The sequence below is a fragment of the Phascolarctos cinereus genome, unplaced genomic scaffold, assembly GCF_003287225.1.
Source record: "Phascolarctos cinereus isolate Bilbo 61053 unplaced genomic scaffold, phaCin_HiC Scaffold_4;HRSCAF=312, whole genome shotgun sequence".
Lineage (NCBI taxonomy): Eukaryota > Metazoa > Chordata > Mammalia > Diprotodontia > Phascolarctidae > Phascolarctos > Phascolarctos cinereus.
In genome coordinates this window covers 730,000,421-730,019,714 of record NW_027555847.1, presented here as the reverse complement: position 1 = coordinate 730,019,714, position 19,294 = coordinate 730,000,421, and the positions used below count along the sequence as shown (strand labels likewise).

Here is a 19,294-nt window from a genome sequence, read left to right as displayed (position 1 = left end):
GCCTGTAGTGAGGGAGGCCTGAGTTCAAATCCTGTGTGACCCTGGGATAAGTCATCTCATCTCCCTCTGTGCCTCAGTCTCCTCATCTGTAAAAAAGGGATAGAAAAAGCACCTACACTACCCAGGGTTGTTGTGAGAATTCAATGGCAGCATACATATCCGGCACTGTGCAAATCTCAAAGCACAATAGAAAAATGGCCACTATTACTGTTCTGATTGGATGGACCTCCAGCCAACGAAACTGAAAGGAGTCCACATGTTTCTCAGCAGTGGGTGAATTACAAAAACTGAGCATATGAAGAAAAACAAATGCCAAACATGCCCTTTTTCAACCACAACACAATAAAAACTAGACTCGGTTTAGGGGGCATGAGAAAAAAGGGTTCGAGTGTAAATGGAGACCAAAGAAGAGAACTCTAAAAAAATGTGTGGGTGACACCTCTGGGCCACCAGGGAATGGAAGGGATGAGAGCTGCAGCCAGTATGAGTGTCTGTTTTGTTTGACTAAAGTTTGTTTGCTACAAATGAGGGCTTCCGGAAGGGAGAGGAAGAGGAGGAGGAGACAGTGAGAATGAAGCCCTTTTAAAACCATAAAGAAAAAAACAGCAATACAACATTTATCTCAATGGACATAAAAGAAAAGGAGGGCATTTGAGGCAAGGGGCGGGGGAGGGGGAATGACAACATCAGTATAGCTTTGGAATCTGCTTTAAATCAGTAATAAGAGAAATGCATATCCAAACAACTCCGAGGTTCCATCTCCCACTCAGCAGCCTGACAAAGACAACGCAAGAGAAAAATAGTGGCTACTGGAGGGGCTACGGGAAGACGGGCACACCAGGGCATGGCAGGAGCTGGGTTTGCTCCTAACATCAGGAAGCTGTCCAGATCCCAGCATAAGCAACACCGCCATCAGGCATCTACTTCAAAAAGGGCAGAGCAAGAAGAAAAGGACCTCCGGGGAAGAAGTGCTGACTAAACAAAGATGACAGACGACCAGAAGAGATGAAAAGAAACTGGACGATTTGATGACATCAGGTTCAAAAGCTTTTGCTCATCCAAAACCAGAGCAGCTAGACAGGAGATGATTAACTAGGAAAAATTCATTGCAGTCAATTTCTGTTAAAGGTCTGACAACCAAGCTATATAGGAAACTCATGTGAAAGTTCATAGGAGTTACTAAGTATAAGGCCCAATCCTCAATAGACAAAGGACAGTTTTCCAAGGAAGAAATCTAAGCATCAACAAAGATACTGAAAAATGCTCTAGTTCACTCAGAATTAGAGAAAGGTGATTTTAAGGTTCCATACTTACCTGACTATAAATTACACAAAAGGAAAATGACAATTGTTGGAGGGGCTATAGGAAAATGGGCCCAATAGTGCATTCGCACTGGAGCTAGAATTGGTCCAAACATTCTGTAAAGCCATTGGGAATTATGTCCCAAATGTCCATTAAACTATGGACAACCTTTGACACAGCAATTCTGATATCGACCATAGACCACCAAGAAACCCAAGAAAAAGGAACAGGACCTATAATGAGAAAAAACTGATAGCAGCTCACTGTGTGGTGACAAAGTCCTGGAAATTAGAGGAATGGTATATGAGTGTCATGGAATAGTACTGAGCTGTTGGCAAGGATGAAAGCAGAGTGGGAGAACCATCCCCACACTAATGAACAAACCACACCGGCAACTGTTTTCTAAAATGGTTGAGCCAACAACTGACCATGATGTCAGGGGACTGTGGCAATTAAAAGGTTCATGAGACAGTTTCTTGATAATTTAATCATTTTATTACGAAGGCTGGCACGTTTATTAATAAAAGGATGGTCATTTGGCTGTCTCTCTCTTAGATCAAAAACCATCATGGCAGTGGGTGCACGGCTCACACATCCTTTTGGAAGAAGAGTGTTCAAAATTTATAAGAATGAATCTTACAACGAGGGACTGGACCTGAACTTCAATGATGTTATCCACTTCTAAGTTCCTCCCAGCCTTGGGCAACCTATTAAAAGAATTTATGCCCTACCCAAGCCTGAGCAGAACACAATGCCTTACTAGAGAGGGGTTCTGAATAAGAAAGTTAGTCCACTCTCATTCTCAGCAATGTCCTTCAAGAGACTGAACTGTTTAAAATCAGGACTTCAGAAAAAGGGGAAAACTCTGGATCTCCCCAAATCATTGGTTCCTAATAATCATTTCTCTCAGGGCCAAGGAGGAGGAAGGCTGCCTATTTCCTGACAGAGGACTGAGCGATGGACACTGTCTTACACAGCCGACACGTGAAACAGACCTTTACTTGTAATGAGACTTTTTCCCCTCTTTTCCAAGAGCGAGGTTGGGGTGCCCAAGGAGGGTAAGGGCCGAGTTCCAAAAAGCGGGTAAGAGGGCCCTTGAAACAATTAAAGGCAAGAACAGGAGCTTGGACCAGCAGGGCTGCTCTGGAAGCTTCATGCTGAACTCAACCCTATAACCAGGAGGAAAAGGCTCCAGGTTCCACTGTCTGTGGGAAAGGTCACTTGAATTCCGTTGGCCCCACTGTCACCTCAATGACCACCCCATGTCCATCATCCACTTTACAGCCAAACCGCCCACACCTCGCTGCTCTCCCACATCACCAGAGGTCTCTCACTGGGCAAACTGTATGGTCTATGCTCACACCTCGTTCTCCCTGAACCCACGGCAGCCACTGGTACTGTGACTGAGTTCTCTGGAAACTGCTCCTCTCTCCCCAATCTGAAGTAACACTCATAAGGTACAGGTTAGACCGTGATGCTCCTCCAGGATGAAAGGCAAACCCTGATGACCTCTCCCAGGCTGATGCCCCACTGGTCTCCATCTGTAGGTGACCCTCCATTCCCAGGCTCCATGCCTCTCTCCCCTCTATACTTGGCAGGTGCTGGTGTCTCCTCCCAGCCCCACCCCAGAAATGGTCAGCATTGACTTAGCAGAGGTCAATGTCCCCCCCCCAGCGCCTCGCACAGCGCCTGCCACATTGTCTAAGACCAAGGGACAGACTCCTTTGGTCCAAAGTGTGTCACACAGTCACCTCTGGGCCCTCAGAGGTCGAAGGGCTTTTACTAAAGGAGACAAAGACCCTTCTAGGGCTGGGGAGGGGAGAGGAGACAGTGCCCAAGTCCCAAGGGAAGCCGTCCTCACCCAGGCAGAGCAGGTTCTGATAGTTCTCCAGCATCACGTCCCGGTACAGCTCCTTCTGGGAAGGGTCCAGGTACCCCCACTGATCCTGTGTGAAGACCACAGCTACATCCTGGAAGGTCACTGGCTCCTGAAACACCAAAGGGCTTTATTTGTGTTTGTCCAGGGTCTGGCCCTCAGATGGCCCTGGGGGTCCACGGGAGGGGCCAGAGAGCATGCAGGGGGGCTTGTTCTCGGGGGTCTGGCTTCACCAGGGGCCAAGGCAAGTCAACATCAGACTTCCTGTACCCCAGGTGCTAACAGTCATTTAATAAGCATTTACCAGGTGCCCACTATGTGCCTGGATCCAAAGAGAAGCAGAGATCTGGTGGGGGAAGCAGCCTCCCTTCCATCCCGTGTCCCCCAGCAAACCGCCACCCCCCCAACCTCTCCTAACCCTGCTGCCTGCAAACTCACCCATGGCTCTCGCCCCCATCCTTTAGCCCACCAGCCCCAGCCCCATCATCTTTCCTCGGCCACTCCTTAATGATAACCAGAAAGAGAACTCGCATTTATACAGTGCTTCGTAACTATCCTAGGAGGAGGGAGGATCCCGAAATTACAGCTAAGGAAACCAAGGCAGGGGTGAAAGGGACATGCCCAGATTCATCTGGCTAGTGTCTGAGGCTGGATCCCTGTCACAGCTATGAGTGGGCGCTGTGTTGTTAAGCAAATGAGATGGATATTACCAAAGGTCAGTAACAACTCTGATTACTTCACACTGAAGAGGTTCTGCACAGACAACATTAATGCATCTGAGACAAGGAGGGAAGAAGCCGAATGGGAAAAAAAACCTTCGTATCAAAGTCCCCAGACGAGGGCTTACAACCAACAAACATGCACAAAGCTAACAGCCAGTAAGTAGGCAAGACAGAAATCATTCTCAAAAGAACAACTCCAAAGTCTTCACGCGAAAGACTGCTCCAAACCACCAATGGTAAGAGAAATGCAAACTGGCAGGAAGATAAGTACTGGCAACAGTCCAGGTGGAGGGGCTGTGGATGGACAGGCGCACTAACACGTCGTTGGTGGAGATGCAAAACGGCACCGCCACTCCAGAAAACAATCTGGAATTATGCAAAGAAAATTACCACAACATCCATAGCCTCTGAACCAGGGACTCCAAGTCTGGGCTCATACCACAACGAAGCCCTCAATGACAACTCTGCCATACACTCCACAACATTGATGGCAGCATATTTTGTGAGAGCCAAAAACTGTAAACAGAGGAGATGCCCGTGCACGAGGAATGGCTCAACACACCATGGCACATGAACATGATGGAAACTTAAAAGCAACGATACGCGTGATGGAGACAGGGAATCCAGGGAAGAGTCGTGTGAAACTCGCAGTTACACAAACCACACACACCAAAACCAAAAGGGAACGCTGCCAAATCCCAAAGCACTCTGCTGGCTCCAGAGGAGAAATAAGAGAGGGCCCCCCACTGCAGCACCCCCACTGCAGGTGCGGAAGCATGGCAGGACACGTGCAGCACATATTTTTTCAATTTTTCTTCCAAGTATTGATCAGTTGTTGGTTGGGTTTTTTTTAAATAGCACTTGTTATAGGGACCAGCTCTCTGGAAGGGGGAGAGCACTGGAAGAAATTCTGGCAATATAAAAAAATCAACAAAAGATGATTTACAAAGGAAACCAGAGACAAAGAGCATCTGTCTATGGATCACTGGGACCAGAGGCTGCTTGAGGCGGGAGTATGCACACCATTCCTCTGTATCTACATGTCTTATCATCACCAAAGGACCACAAATTTGGTCCAGAATTGAAGAGGAGGAACAGGCATAGATGGCACTACCTTCCCCTTGGAATCATGTCCCCAAGCCCCTCAATTAAACATGGGCCCCCCCTCTGAATTCCATTGCTGTTCTGAACATGGAATGGAGCCCAGGCAGGTGGGGAAAGGCCCACGGAGGAAGGGGTGGGCCAGAAGACCCAGCCAGAGATGATTCCATGAAGTATGCTTTATTCCCATCAGGGGGCTGCACCCTCTTTTCAGTGGTGACTTCAGGGGTGGGTGTGACTCAGGAGGTGGCCACAGAGTGAAGAGCAGAGAATGGAGAACAGCTGGAAAGGACCGTGAAAGGCTTCAGCCCCGGGAGGACATCATCTCTGTCTCCACGAATCCTCCAGGCAGTCCCATGGTGGAGCAGTGGGTGAAAATGACCAATGGAGGCCAAGGAAGGAAGAGATACTAGACAAGCAAAGGGCTCTCTGCTGACTCCAAGCCCAGCTCGATTCTAGAGGCTCTTTATCCAAGGACTTCTCTGTCAGGTTCTGGTTTGAAGGCCAGGAGCCAGGAACTTTTCACTCACCTGGAGAGCCCTGGCCATCAGGAGCACAGATGCCATCCTCCCTTCCACAAAGGCTGCTCCTTCTGGGGAGAGAGGGAAACAAACCATGAGAGGGGCTGATCTTGGCCAACCTTGGCTAGAATCCCCCCAAGGACCCTCCTCCCCACTTGGCCGGCGCTTGCTAGACACACCAGGCACAGGGCCAGACACTTGTAGAAAGGACACTCAGGGAGCACCTTCTCCACACACTATATCCTTACAGTTACCCAGAGCAATGAGAAGTGACCACCACCACTCTAAGGCAGAGAGCCCTAGCCTACATGATGAGGCCTGCCCTCAAGAGGCTTCCACAATACACTGTGGGATGGACAGTATTAATCCCCCCCCCCGAGCCTCAGTTTCCTCATTCAGAAAATGGGGGTAAGTAGCACCTACCTCACAAGACAATTCTGAGGAACAAATGGAATACGTGCAGGGGCCAGCACCATAAACCGCCCGCTGTCCAGTGCCCAGGAGAGCTGGCAGAGGCCGACCCGCCAAGATAGATGGAAGAAAGAATCGACTCCAGCCCTAGGGGGCAGGGAAGGTCCAGCCTACACCCCAGTGGAGTGGGGCCCACAGCACATCGGGGTCTTTCCAGAGATGGGGGAAGGGAGAAGACACGGAGTCAGGGACGGAGCGGGAGGGGAGGCAGAGGAAAGCCTGAGAAAACTGAGGAGGGGGCTGTGGTTGGGGGGGAACCATCAAGGAGAGAGAGGCTAGTGGAAGGGGACTGGGGGAAAGTCACTGGTGGGAGAGGAGAGAATAGGGGAGAGGTAAAGGAGGAGGGGGAATAATGGAGGAGAGGAAAAGGGGAGGAAGGTCACTCGTGGGGGAGAAGAAGGGGAGGTGTAAAAGGGGGGGAGAACAGGCTAGCGGGAGGAGGAGAACAAAGGGGGAGGGAAAAGAAAAGGGCAGTGGGGGGAAGAGTGGGGGAGGGGGAAAGCAGGGGGAAGAAGAGAAGGTCCGTGGAGGGAGGGGCGAGGAGGACAGTGGGGAGGGGTATGTGGGGTGGGGTACGCGGGGCGGAGAGCAGGGGGAAGCCACCTCTCCGCGGGCACCGACCACCCCGCCTCGGACCCCGGAGAACAGCTCGAAGCCACAGGGGTTCCACGGTGGCCCAGTGAGCGGAAGAGCAGGAAGCGGAAGTCACGTGGGCTCGCCCTCGCCTACGCTCCGCCGTTGCCCCGACAACCGACCTGGGAGTGCCGCTATTTTCCTCCGGGTGCCCAAGGCCTTCTGGGAAATGTAGTCCGTCGGAGCCTACCTCCCTCCCCCTTTTAGGCTCCTGGGAGCAAAGCCTGCGGGCACCCTCAACCCGCCCCCTAGCACGTTCCCCAGAAGTCGTCCAGCCTGTTTGTTTTTCCATATGGCAAGATAATGTTCATAACTCTAAGAACTTTATTCCTGTAAGAGCAATTAGAAGGAGTATATGCAGACAGAGGGTGTGAATGTAAGGTGACTTTGATGGGATGATGCGCCAAAAAGAACAAAATAAAGAGGTGAGAAAGAAAACTGCATTGGAAGAAGAAGGGGGGAGAGATTGGATGGGTAAATTATCCCACATAAAAGAGGCATAAAGAGCTATTGTAATGGAGGGGAAGATGGGGGGAGGGCAAAGCTTAAACCTGACTCTCAGCAGAATTGGCTCAAAGAGTGATAACATACACTCAGTCAGATGCAGACATCTGTCTTACCCCATAGGAAATAAAAAGGGACGGGGATAATAGAAGGGGAGGGGGACTGATAAAAAGGAGGGCAGATTGGGCAAGGCAGTGATCTGAAGCAAAATGCTGGTGAGGAGGGAAAGGGGGGTAAGGGATGGGGGCGAGAAACAAGAGAAAAATAGCATGAAGGGAAATACACAGTTAGTTATCATAACTACAAATGTAAGTGGGACAAACTCACCCATGAAAGGGAAGCAGAGAGCAGAATGGATTAAAAGCCAGAATCCTACAATTCGTTGTTTACAAGAAACACATGTGAAGCAGAGGTACACACAGGGTCTATTATGCCTCAGCTGAAGCAAAGAAAGCAGGGGTATCAATCATGATCTCAGACAAAGCAAAAGCAAAAAAAGTAGATCTAATTAAATAGAGATTAGGAAGGAAACTACATCTTGCTGAAAGGTACCATAGACAATGAAGTCCTATCAATACTAAACACATATGCACCAAATGGTCTAGCATCTGAATTTCTGAAGAAGTTAAATTTAAGTTACAGGAAAAAATAGATAATAAAACTGTACTAATGGGGGACCTCAACTTTCGCCTCTCAGAACTAGATAAATCTAACCAAAAAATAAACGAGAAAGAAGTTAAAAAGATGAATGAAATTCTGGAAAAGTTAGATATGATAGATCTCTGGAGAAAATTGAATGGGAATAGAAAGAAATATACCTTTTTCTTAGCAGTACATGACACCTACACAAAAATTGACCATATATTAGGACATAAAAACCTCACAATCAAATGTAGAAAAGCAGAAATAGTAAATGCATCCTTTTTGGATCATAATGCAATAAAAATTATATTCAGTAATAGGCAATGGAAAGAGAGATTAAAAACGAATTGAAAATTAAATAACCTGATCTGATCCTAAATAATAAGTGGGTCAAAGGACAAATCATAGAAACAATCAATAATTTCATTAAAGATAATAAAAACAATGAGACAATATGCTAAAATTTATGGGATGCAGCCAAAGTGGTACTTACAGGAAAATTTATATCTCTAATTGCTTACATCAATAAAATAGAGAAAAAGCAGATCAATGAATTGAGCATGCAACTAAAAAAAAAAGCTAGAAAAAGAACAAATTAAAAATCCCCAATTAAACACTAAATTAGAAATCCTGAAAATCAAAGGAGAGATTAATAAAATTGAAAGTGAGAAAACCTTTGAACTAATACATAAAACTAGATGCTCGTTTTATGGGGGGGGGGGGAAATAAAATGGATAAACCATTGTTTAATTTGATTTTTTTTAAAAAGGGAAGAAGAAAACCAAATTGCTAGTATCAAAAATAAAAGGGGTAAAAAATGAAGAGGAAAGTAAGACAATTGTTAGGAGCTATTTTGCCCAATTGTACGCCAATAAATTTGACAATCTAAATGAAATGGATGAAAATCTGCAAAAATATCATTACCCAGATTCACAGAAGAAGAAATGAAATAAATAACCCAGTCTTAGAAAAAGAAATTGAACAAGCCATCAATGAACTTCCTAAGAAAAAATCCCCAGGATTAGATGGATTCACAAGCAAATTCTACCAAACATTTAAAGAACAATTAATCTCAATACTATACAAACTATTTGAAAAAATAAATTAACAAATAAAGAGTCCTACCAAATTCCTTTTACAACACAAGATACCTAAACCAGGAAGAGCCAAAACAGAGAAAGAAAAGTACAAATCGATTTTCCTAATGAATATTGATTCAAAATTTTTAAATAAAATATTAGCAAAGAGATTACAGCAATATATCACAAAGATCATACACTATGACCAAGTGGGATTTATACCAGTAATGCAGTGCAGGTTCAATATTAGGAAAACTATCAGTGTAATCGATCAGATCAATAACAAAACCAACAGAAATCATATGATTGCTTCAACAGCTGCAGAAAAAGCCTCTGACAAAATACAACACCCATTCCTATCAAAAACACTAGAGAGCATAGAAATAAATGGAACTTACCTTAAGATGATAAATAATATTTATCTAAAACCATAAGCAAGCATTGTCTGTAATGGGAACAAGCTAGAAGCCTTCCCAATAAGATCAGGGGTGAATAAGGATGCCCATGTAACTATAAATGTGGGGCTCATTTTATTACCTTTGAGTCTCAGGATATATCTTTATAAATCTTTATCAGAAATTCAGATTAGTTCTAACTTATCATTATTTATGAATTAAAAGAAAATTTGTATTTTCCCTTGGACAGACTTCTAAAATGCCAGGATTAAAAGAAAATAATTAAAGATATCAACATTAAAAGAAAGAGAGAAATGCAAGGATTACATTCTTAGTTGCATATTTTCCTCATTCAAAGAGAAGAAAGTTTTAGTAAAATGAGAAACATGGAGGAAAGGAAAATGCAATGATAGGTCTTGTATGAAATTTCCCATTATAGTGATTTCTATTTATCATTCCAATGATGGAAAAAAAAACACCATAGAATATTGGAGTTGAAATAGACCTAAGTGGCTAATCAGTACACTATTTCTCTTTTTGCTAACTTTGTTTCCAAAGTTTATTCTTGAAATCTATACATGGAGAGTACAACAGATCCCAAATCCCACTATGACAAATGTCAGGTTCAGAAATCCCTTAAATATGTATGAAACCAATATGAATAATATGACATTTTGGCAAGAGGATAAACCAGAAAACCTTTAGGTTTTCTTGAAGAATCTGTTTCTGCAATTTCCTTTTTCTCCATCCCGGATCTTTTCCAGTGGCTTGATTCAGAGGCTCTAGCCATTGTCACCACAACATTACCATCCCTTTTAAGTCATCAGCCTACTTAATCTCACAGCAAGGTCTCCTTCCAAAATGAATTGTCTATGGGAAAGGGCCCTAAGTGTATTTCTATAGGAATTTACAATAGAAGCAGGATTGATTCAGTCCTCTGAGGCCTGCTCCAGGTTCACTTCGGCCTGCTCACCCAAGCCCAACTGTGCCCCTCTCTCCGCCCAGAGTGATATGTCTTTCTGATCAACCATCCAGGCTGTCTTGGGCTGGAAATTTGTTTTACTCTGTCTTTTTTGTGGGTTCTGCTGCTTTAGAATTTGTTTAGAGCCATTTTTTATGGGTATTTGGAGGGGTTTGGGGGAGAGCTCAAGCAAGTCACTGATTTCACGCCACCATCTTCGGATTTTGAACTGTCTTTAGAAGCAGGATTGAAAAAGCTGTAAAAATATACAATTCAATTTCAAGATCTAATTTACACGTGGAAAATGAGAATTAAAGGTTAAAATTTAATTGTACTATTTTTCTACTGGGAATAGCACATATTAAGTGGGAATGAATACTTAAGAGTGCAAAAGAAATATATATATACATACATGGTGTTGGAACTACACGGCATGATCTGAATGATGTTGGCTTCAAAATATCTCTCCCTCCTGCCACTAATCCCTGTGCCATTTGAGATTAATTCCTTTTGTCTTTTTGTTCTTCCAAAATTTTTCCTGGATGGGCAGTTCTTTTCACCCTTATTACCTGACGTGTCACCCAAGGTTAGTTTAGTATATCACTGAGAAAACCTTAACAGGTAAGAGGCTTGATGGGGACTCACTGGGAGCTGTGAGAGAGCTCTGAAGACAAACTTTCCGAAGAACATAGATCTGCTTAGAAGAGTACAAGCAGGTCTTAAATCTCTCTACAGTAAACATAAGTTTCAGCTATTGAAATGATGATTTAAAATTGATCAGTTGTGAGTAATTTTACATTAGGAAGACACTATAAAAGTTTATAAAGGAATCCAACTTTTCAAGTACTCCTACACAGACCTAAAAAGGGCACTGGATCAAATAGTGATCAAGAAATTAGGAATGAACCACAGAAGCTACTTCATTCAGCCCAACCTGAATGCACAAAAAAAGGATGGCACAGAAAAGACAGACTCGGATGGTAAAAAAGGAGCTCGACCTCAGCTTAGGTAAATGGCTGAAAGTTGTCTAGCCCTCTAATCAAAGACAATCTTGGAGGACTTGAAGTCACCAGCACTCAAACCACTGATGACCTAAAGGACCAGCAGCTTTCTTTTAAAAAGCTCTGAGAGGTCAAGAAACCTTTAGTGAAAAGATATTCCTTGGGAGCCTGAAGCCTGCCAGTGTCTTAAGTCCGTATATTCCAGAAGAGATGGAAGCTAGAAGCAGGAACCCAAGAAATTGGGAACAGCACCAAATTAGGTCTGATTTCCCAATCTCAGATAATGGAGAAGGGGAGGCACCAGGCTCAGAGACAAAGTCCCAGATCAGGAACTGAGGATAGGGGTATGAATAAACAAATAGAAATATGTAGGCACTCATGCACACACACACACACACACACACACACACACACACACACACACACACACACACACACACACAATTAGAAAATACTCAGGATCAAGAGATGCCCAGAAGAAAAGAAGCCCATAAAAAAGTACAATCAGATCATTGGAGTCGGGGGAAGGCATGGGCACAAGGAGTCCCAGAGAAAGATTTCAACTACCAAGAAACAAGAGTCAGGCTCACAAAAGACTATGTTGTGACTTCTATAAAAGAGTGAAAATCTAGGAATAACATATTCCTAATGACAAAAGACAAATAATGTTCCTTTCTGAATTGAGTATAATCCTTCAAAGAAAAGTGGCCCTTTAATAGCGCAGAAGTCATTCAAACATTCCTTCCTGTTGAGGGCACCTGTTTGCAGTGTTCCTTTGGACTAGAGTGCCTCAGAGGTCCCTTCAACACAAAGACTCAGCTCATCACAAATTCACTAAGCATGGGTTTTGTACTAGGCACTGGGCACCTAGAGGGAGATCAGTCCCTGCTTTCAAGATACTTACATTCTACTGCCATTGTTTGTGCATGGGATGGAGGAGCTGGCCTATTCTCAACTGACTCCAGGTCCCTGACAGTCCTGTCTGGAGGCCCCACAACAGTCCACCATCTTCCTGCCATATTCACCAGTAACCCAGAGAAGAAGAGGGCCGTCCTGGGGTTGGGCTGTTCACACTGTAAGGGATGAAATCCCTGGAACAGTGAAGTCTCCTCAGGGATTTAATATAAACCATTAAATCTTGTTGCATATTTTGGAATAGCATATGCCCTACCCCAATCTCCAAGAGAGAACATTGTGCAAACTTTGCAAACATTGAAACTGTTCACCCTTGCAAGGCTAACATTTGCAAAAACAGCCAATCTGGCCTTGAAACTGCCCAGATCCTGTTTTTGAGCCCAGAGCAAACAGCTATTAAAAGACTTCCCACCTTTTCTTGTCTCTGTGCAAACCTGTGTAACCACCTTTGTTCTTTGTTGCTGGGGGAGATTTCCTCGAATAGATTGTGCACCCTGAAGCCCAGCCAATGGGATAAGGGGACGGGGGTTAGGGAGGGTGAGGAGCTCGCATCAGGGTATAAGAAGACTTGCTTTCTGTAACCAATTTGCGCTCCCTGGCCAGCGCTTCTCTAGCAATGAGTGGCATGCCCTTTTTCATGAGAAAGTAATAAAACTCTTTTCTGCTTTTCAATAACTCAGCCTCTGAATATTTTATTTAAGTAGTGGTCTCTCTCCCACACAACACCCTTGCCCTGGTGTAGGTGGAGACTAAGTGCTGTGGAGTCAGTAGCTCCCCAATGGGGAGGCACAGAGCGGGTGGGGGGGGGACAAGGTATGGGGTGCTCCCCCCTTCATTGTTCAGAGTGGTCAGTCAGCCAGGCTGCTGCAAGGTTCCTCCCTAGCATTATGTGAAACAAAGACAGAGAGCTGGGTTAGCTTGGGAAACCCTAGAGCTCCAAACCTGGGCATGGAGGGAGGCCTCTCCAAAACCCTGCCCCCTTTCCTAGGGCAAGCAAGGCTTGATCTGGAAGTGGGGGAGAAGGGTTCTGGAATCAGCCAAAGGTCTCGCTCTAGGGAGCGAGCAGCAGGAGGCCAGTGGAGAAGAGAGGTCCCCCAGTGGTTTACCAATTTCAGTGGCAGTATAGTCCCAACCACCCTCAATTTAGTGGTGATAACCTACCAAGGTGCCTTGGCATCTGAAATGTCTTTCTAAGGAGATTAACTTGCAAAACAAGGCATGGCTCCAAGGAAAGTTAGCCAACAATTGCATCAAGCGGGTTTTTGTTTGTAGGAATGGCTATAAGTTAGTGGATGAACAGAGCTCTGGTCCTGGAATCAGGAAGGGCTCATTCCTTGTGAGGCCACCAGGGGGCTCTGCAACAAGGGGAGCACAGGGTCTGGGGTCAGGAAGACACATCACCCTAGGTGTGTTGCTTCACCTCTGTCTGCCTCAGTTTCCTCATCTGTAAAATGGGGATCATAGCAACAGGGTTGTTGTGAGGATCAAATGGGATAAGTCATGTCAAGTGCTTAGCACATCTTAAAGTGTCATATGAATAGTGCCTGTTCTTGCCTGAGGAACTCCATGCTCAAGGTTATTGACACAGGGGATGAGGGATGACCCATCGGGCCTGTCTGTCCAGAGCCCTCCTAGCACATAGAAGAGCCCGTCTCATAGCAGAGCCTGGATCGACATCCGCCTGTTACCAGCCCTCTGCAGAGAGAGGGGGAGGCAGGAAGAGGGCCCTGAAGAAGCATCTGCAGACACCTGTGTCCAAACTCCTAAAGCCAGGGTGAAGGAGGCTCTGGAGCAGTCCCTGTGGGAAAGAGGATGGCATGGCTTCATCTACAGGCTTCCCTTTAGTGAGAATGCTCTCCTTTTCAGTGAAGTCTGTGCTCTGACTAAAATTGTTCCAGTGTTCATTATTAGGCTCTAAATTAATAAGATTTCTATTTGTGTGATTTCTCCAATGTTGAGGAAGCTCTGTGTTCAGGCCAAAGGCCTTCTCACACATGTCACACTCATAGTTTCTCTCTAGTATGAACTCTCTGGTTTTGAATAAGTCCTACCCTGTGGCAGAAGGGACTCCCACACCCATTCCACCATAAGATTTCTCACCAGTGTGAATTGCCTGATGTTGGGTAAGGGCTGTGCCCGGTGGAATGTCTTCCACATTCATTACATTCATAAGGTTTCTTCCCAGTATGGAATTGCACAATGTTGCCTGAAGTCTGACCTCTAGAAGAAGGCCTTTCCACATTCATCACGTTCAGAAGGCTTCTCTCCGGTGTGAAATCTCTGGGGTCACCTAAGTTGTGAGCTCTGCTGAAAGGCCTTCCCACATTCATGACCTTCCTAAGGTTTCTTGCCAATGTGAATATTAATGTTGAGTAAGTCCAGTCCACTGGCGGGTCTTCCCACATTCATAACATTCATGTGGCTTCTCCTCATTCTTAATTCTATAATGTCAATTAAGAGTAGAAGGAAGGGTGCTTGGAGACCTTTCCACATTCTTTGCACCAATAAGGTTTTTTTTCCAATAGAAATTCTCTAATATGGCACACGTTTTCCAGTCTTCACACACTTGTATGGTTTCTCTGCAACAAGAAGGATCTCTCTGTGTTTCCCACTTTTATGGAGACTCCTCTCCACAGACAGGCCCTCCTGTTCCCCCGGAACTGGCCCCAAACTGAAGTTTCGGCGGCTGAGATTATTGCATTTTTGGCTTCTCACTTGGTTGAGAGGTTTTCTCTAGGTTGTTTTTGCTCCCCCAGAAGCTTTCTCCTCATCACTCTGCTGCCTCTCTGGCTGGGGCTTCTCTCAAGTTGGAGACCCAGGCTCTGGTCCTTGGGAGTCTTTTCTGGGATGGTCGTGCCATTGAAATGCCCAGCTGTGGCACTGCCTGTTGGTGCCAGGCCGTAGTGTGTCCTCTTGTCCCCTGGGTTGTGGTTTTAGTCCCATTGTCTGTCTCTTCCTTCAAGAAAGATGCGGTCTTTAAGTTCCCCCACCCACCCACCCACCCATGCTGCCTCCCTGTAAGGGAGGTAAGCTCACTCCATCTGGAAATACGGTAGCAGCTGCCCCTTTAGAGATGATGGGGAGAGGACACCAGCATGTGGGGAGGTGGCCGCGGACAGTTCCTCCATTCCCTTCTAAGTCTGAAGCTCTACGTGTCTACACCTTTTTCCTGCATCACAGACACGCTTCTGAGGCTCCGAACAAGGAAAGGAAGAGCCAGAAGGCAAAGAAGGACAGATGGACGCCTGCGCCCTTCCCAAGCTGCATTTGGCCTTCCCTCTGCCCTCGGGGCTCTGAGCCGCTTTCTGCCGCCACCTGCAGGAATCGGCAGCAGAGAACGAGGAACGAGCCGAACGCAGAACACCAGAGGGGCACAGAGGAATTGGGGAATCAATTTCCAAAGGCTGTTGAGGAAAGATCCACATTAGGGAGGGAGGGTGGATACCCCAAAAAGAAGAGAGGCTGGGGCTGCTCAGCTCTTCTCCACGACAGAAGAACGCGCCGGTTCTAGTCTCCGCTAGGACCTAAAGGTTCTGACCAAAGGGATGGCCACGTCACTGTTGGCAATCTCGGGAAATAGCGGCGAAAAAGGAGAGGAGCCGAAGGAGAAGGGCCGCCACGAAGGGAGGAGAACAAAGCACAGAGAACAGAAGCCGATGCCCAGAAACGTTCTAGAGCTTCCGCTGAAAGACGACTACGAACAGCCCATAAATGACGGCAGGGGCGAAAAGAGCAGGTCACGAGAGACTCCTATCCTTTGCCGACAGGGCTGGGAGACTGGTCCAAGTGGTGCCCAAGTGAGCAAAGATGGCCGATGCACGGCCAGTTACTAATGTGGACAAATAGTGTGTACACGACACACACTAGGTATGCATGCACACCCGTATACATACGTGCGTATGCCAGTGTGTGTGTGTGTGTGTGTGTGTGTGTGTGTGTGTAGCTGACTAGAATAAGGTCTTTGAGGGCAGGGAGTATTTCCTTTTTGGATTTGGACTCTTAGTGCCTAGCACAGTGCTTGGCTCCTAATAGGCACTTCAATGCTTATTGATTGGTGGATGGATACACACAGGAGGCTCATGATGTCAGCACCTCGAAGAACAGTCCGGAAAAGAAGAGAAGCAATTGTGGCCGCCCTCAGATTCTGAGAAATAATTCAGTAGGACCCCTCCTCTGTTCCAATCAGTTGGATATTTTACAGAAATCATACAGTGATACTTATATGAGATAAGTTCTTTTGTAAGCCTTTATAGTGGCCCTCAAACCTTAAGGTCATGTTCACTATTTGTTTACTAGTTATGAAGCGTACTTGTACAACCACAAGAATGCTGACAAAGATATCTCCATCCTGTTTCACTCAAACTCCACCTCCAAGCCCAGCATGGGCGGCATGCCTTGAACCTTTGGAAAGTCCCCCAATTTATTTATATACTTCTGGACCATTTTCTCTTGTCCAACATGAGCAGGTGACCATCTCATGACCATCTTATGACCATTTAGTCAGTGAAGATGCCCAATGCTTCACCCAACCTGTGACACCCCCCCACCCTCCCTCCCCCTCCCCCATATCATTTTTCGCCCTGAACAGCAAGATCTATCAACCAGTTAAATTCTGTATTTTACCATGCCTCTTTTGCATATTTGGGAATCAAAACCTGTAATAACAAGGTCCCAGGGACCAAGGGTGTTAGCAACACAAGTTCATGATGCTTTTGGTGAACCAAAAAACAAACAAACAAAGCCATTTTATTAACGGCCTAGCAAGGCCGGGTGTCCCATGTGGGAGAACACCTTACAGAAGAGAGAGCAAGGCTTTTCATTCCTAGGCCTGAATCGCAGTTCCCTCCCCTGTTTCCCCATTGGCTGAGTAATGCAGGGTTTACAGCCTATCCAGAGTGCCTGATTTCCCCACCTGAGTCTCTGTCCCTAATTACATCTCCCACTCCCCACATTTCCTTGTCAGCAGCCCACAGCTGTCAATACCCCAGCAGCTACTCATCACCCTGATGATGATATGCAGAAGCAACATTCCCAGCCACATTTTCTACAAGGCTGTCTCAGATCATGAGGAAGATCTGAGGTCCACTTCACTAGAGGGGACCTTTTAATAAAGTGTCATCGGCTCAGAGCTCTGCCTCAGTGGCTTTTCTCGAAGACTGGGCAATTCTAATCCCCACAGAATCCCCTCGAAGCCAGTAGAAGCCATTGGCAACAACAGGTCCATACACCTACTTTGCCATCCTTGGAAGATGTGCATGAGCTAATCTCACAATCTGCACCATGTCTGTTGTGGTTGAGGGTTTCCCAAGCAGGCTTTTACAAATTATCTTGGGGCAGCTAGGTGGTGCAGCGGATAGAGCACCAGCCCTGGAGTCAGGAGGACCTGAGCTCAAATCCGGCCTCAGACACATAACACTTACCAGCTGTGTGACCCTGGGCAAGTCACTTAACCCCACTGCCTAGCCAAAAACAAAAAAACAAGTTATCTCAATCATTTCCCCTAAAGGGCCTGAAAGAGGTAGCAGAACCAAACTCTCATTGGGCCCACTGTCTGTGACAATAAATGAGTATTTTATTCTAGAGCAGAACTCTACCCTCAGGGCTCTGTCACCAACCAAGCATCTCCCATGCACATGAAAAAATCATATTTTAAAAAATCGTGGTTAGATGAAAAAATCAGAGCAGGGGTAAACTTTGCTACACTCACTGGTCATTAACACTAAGTAAAGCAGAAAGCAGGAAGACCTCTGTGTCCTCCCCGGAGGTGCTTAGCAGGGTCCTTGCTCAGCTGATGGCCCCAAGCCCCAGAACATTTCAGAAGCTCCCACGTGAGAGCTGTACCCGCTCCAAAGAGTTTGGCCCAACCATCCACACAGAAATAGTCAAGTGGACAAAGAAGGCTAGTCTAGGGGATGCAAGACCACCTATGAAGCTCTTCCATCAGTATGTATAGGCCTTCTTGGGCAGACTTTATGTGTCAGGTACTGCTAAGTGCTTTACAAATATTAATTGTTTAATAAACATTTATTAAGTGCCTCCCACATGCCAGGCACTGAGCTAAGTAATGTGGATACAAAAAGAGGCAAAAGACAGTCCTTGCCCTCAAGAAGCTTACAATCTAGTGGAGGAGGCAACATGCAAACAAATATGTACACACAAGCTATATACAGGATGAACAGAAAATAATTAACAGAGGAAAGGCACTGGAATTAAGAGGGCTAGGGGACTTTAGTTGGGACATTGGGAATTGAAGGAAGCCAGCAAGGTCAGTGGGCAGGCAGAGGAGGGGATTAAGAATTATCTCCTTTGATCTCCACAACAGCCATGGGAGGTAGGTGCTGTTATTATCTCCATTTTCAGATGAGGAAACTGAGGCAAATACAGGTGAAATGACTTGCCCAGAGACATAACTGGTAATATCTGAGGCCAGATTTGAACCTAGGTATTCCTGACTCCAGACCCACCACTCTATGCACTGTGGCAGAGCCTCTGTAGAAAGTGGGAGAGGGAGTTGATGAGGGAGGGAGAGCAGGATTGCCTGGTAGCCGTGAGGGCTCACTGATGTTGTGTGATATTGCTTTGTAGTGGACCTGATCAGAATGGCTGTGTGATTTTCTCCAACTTCATTCAGCAGCCTGAGTAGGCATGAAGGCAGCAAGCAGCAGGTGGGAGGGACCCAAGGCAGAAAGCTGGCAGCAGTGGAGTTGGGGAGGGTGCAAAGGAGTGGCAAGAAAGAGGCAAGGTCGAGTTGGACTGGTTCGCCAACAGATTGAAATGAGGAAGGAGTTGCATCTGAGTACCAAGGGTGGCAGCTATGGGGTAGAGTGACTGGAGTACCAAGAACCCAGGGAGATGTGGAATGACGACAAATCAGGTTCAGATAAGAGGAATTCAGAGTTCATGCACATGGAGGTGGTGTCTGTGTCAGTGAGGTTAAGGTAGGACCATCTTTGGGCATGGCTCAAGTTGGGGAGATGAGCAGGCTGAGGATTGTTAGGGTGTTCGAGAGTCAGTCAATAAATAGGTTGAAGTCTCCTAGTATGAGGGCAGGAGGTGGGAAGGGGAGACAGACCTGTGAGCCTTAGTCTCCTCTTTTGTAAAAATGTAATACCATTGACCTCCCCAGGCTGTTCTGGGGGTCAAATGAGATGACTTCAAGAAAGCAATTTAC

The 19,294-nt window shown here is 46.1% G+C and overlaps 1 protein-coding gene and 1 long non-coding RNA gene across 2 annotated transcripts in view; one reads left to right on the top strand and one right to left on the bottom strand.

The window, feature by feature from the left end:
- Positions 1–6,682, bottom strand: part of LOC110201744 (uncharacterized) — a 67,395-nt gene extending 60,713 nt beyond the window's left edge. Inside the window, 3 exon segments of the mRNA XM_078151915.1 lie at positions 3,164–3,290; positions 5,532–5,593; positions 5,946–6,682. Coding sequence (XP_078008041.1) covers positions 3,164–3,290; positions 5,532–5,567 — 163 coding nt within the window. The 5' untranslated portion in view covers positions 5,568–5,593; positions 5,946–6,682.
- Positions 1–19,294, top strand: part of LOC144456632 (uncharacterized) — a 469,008-nt gene that overhangs the window by 25,225 nt on the left and 424,489 nt on the right. The window lies entirely within an intron of this gene.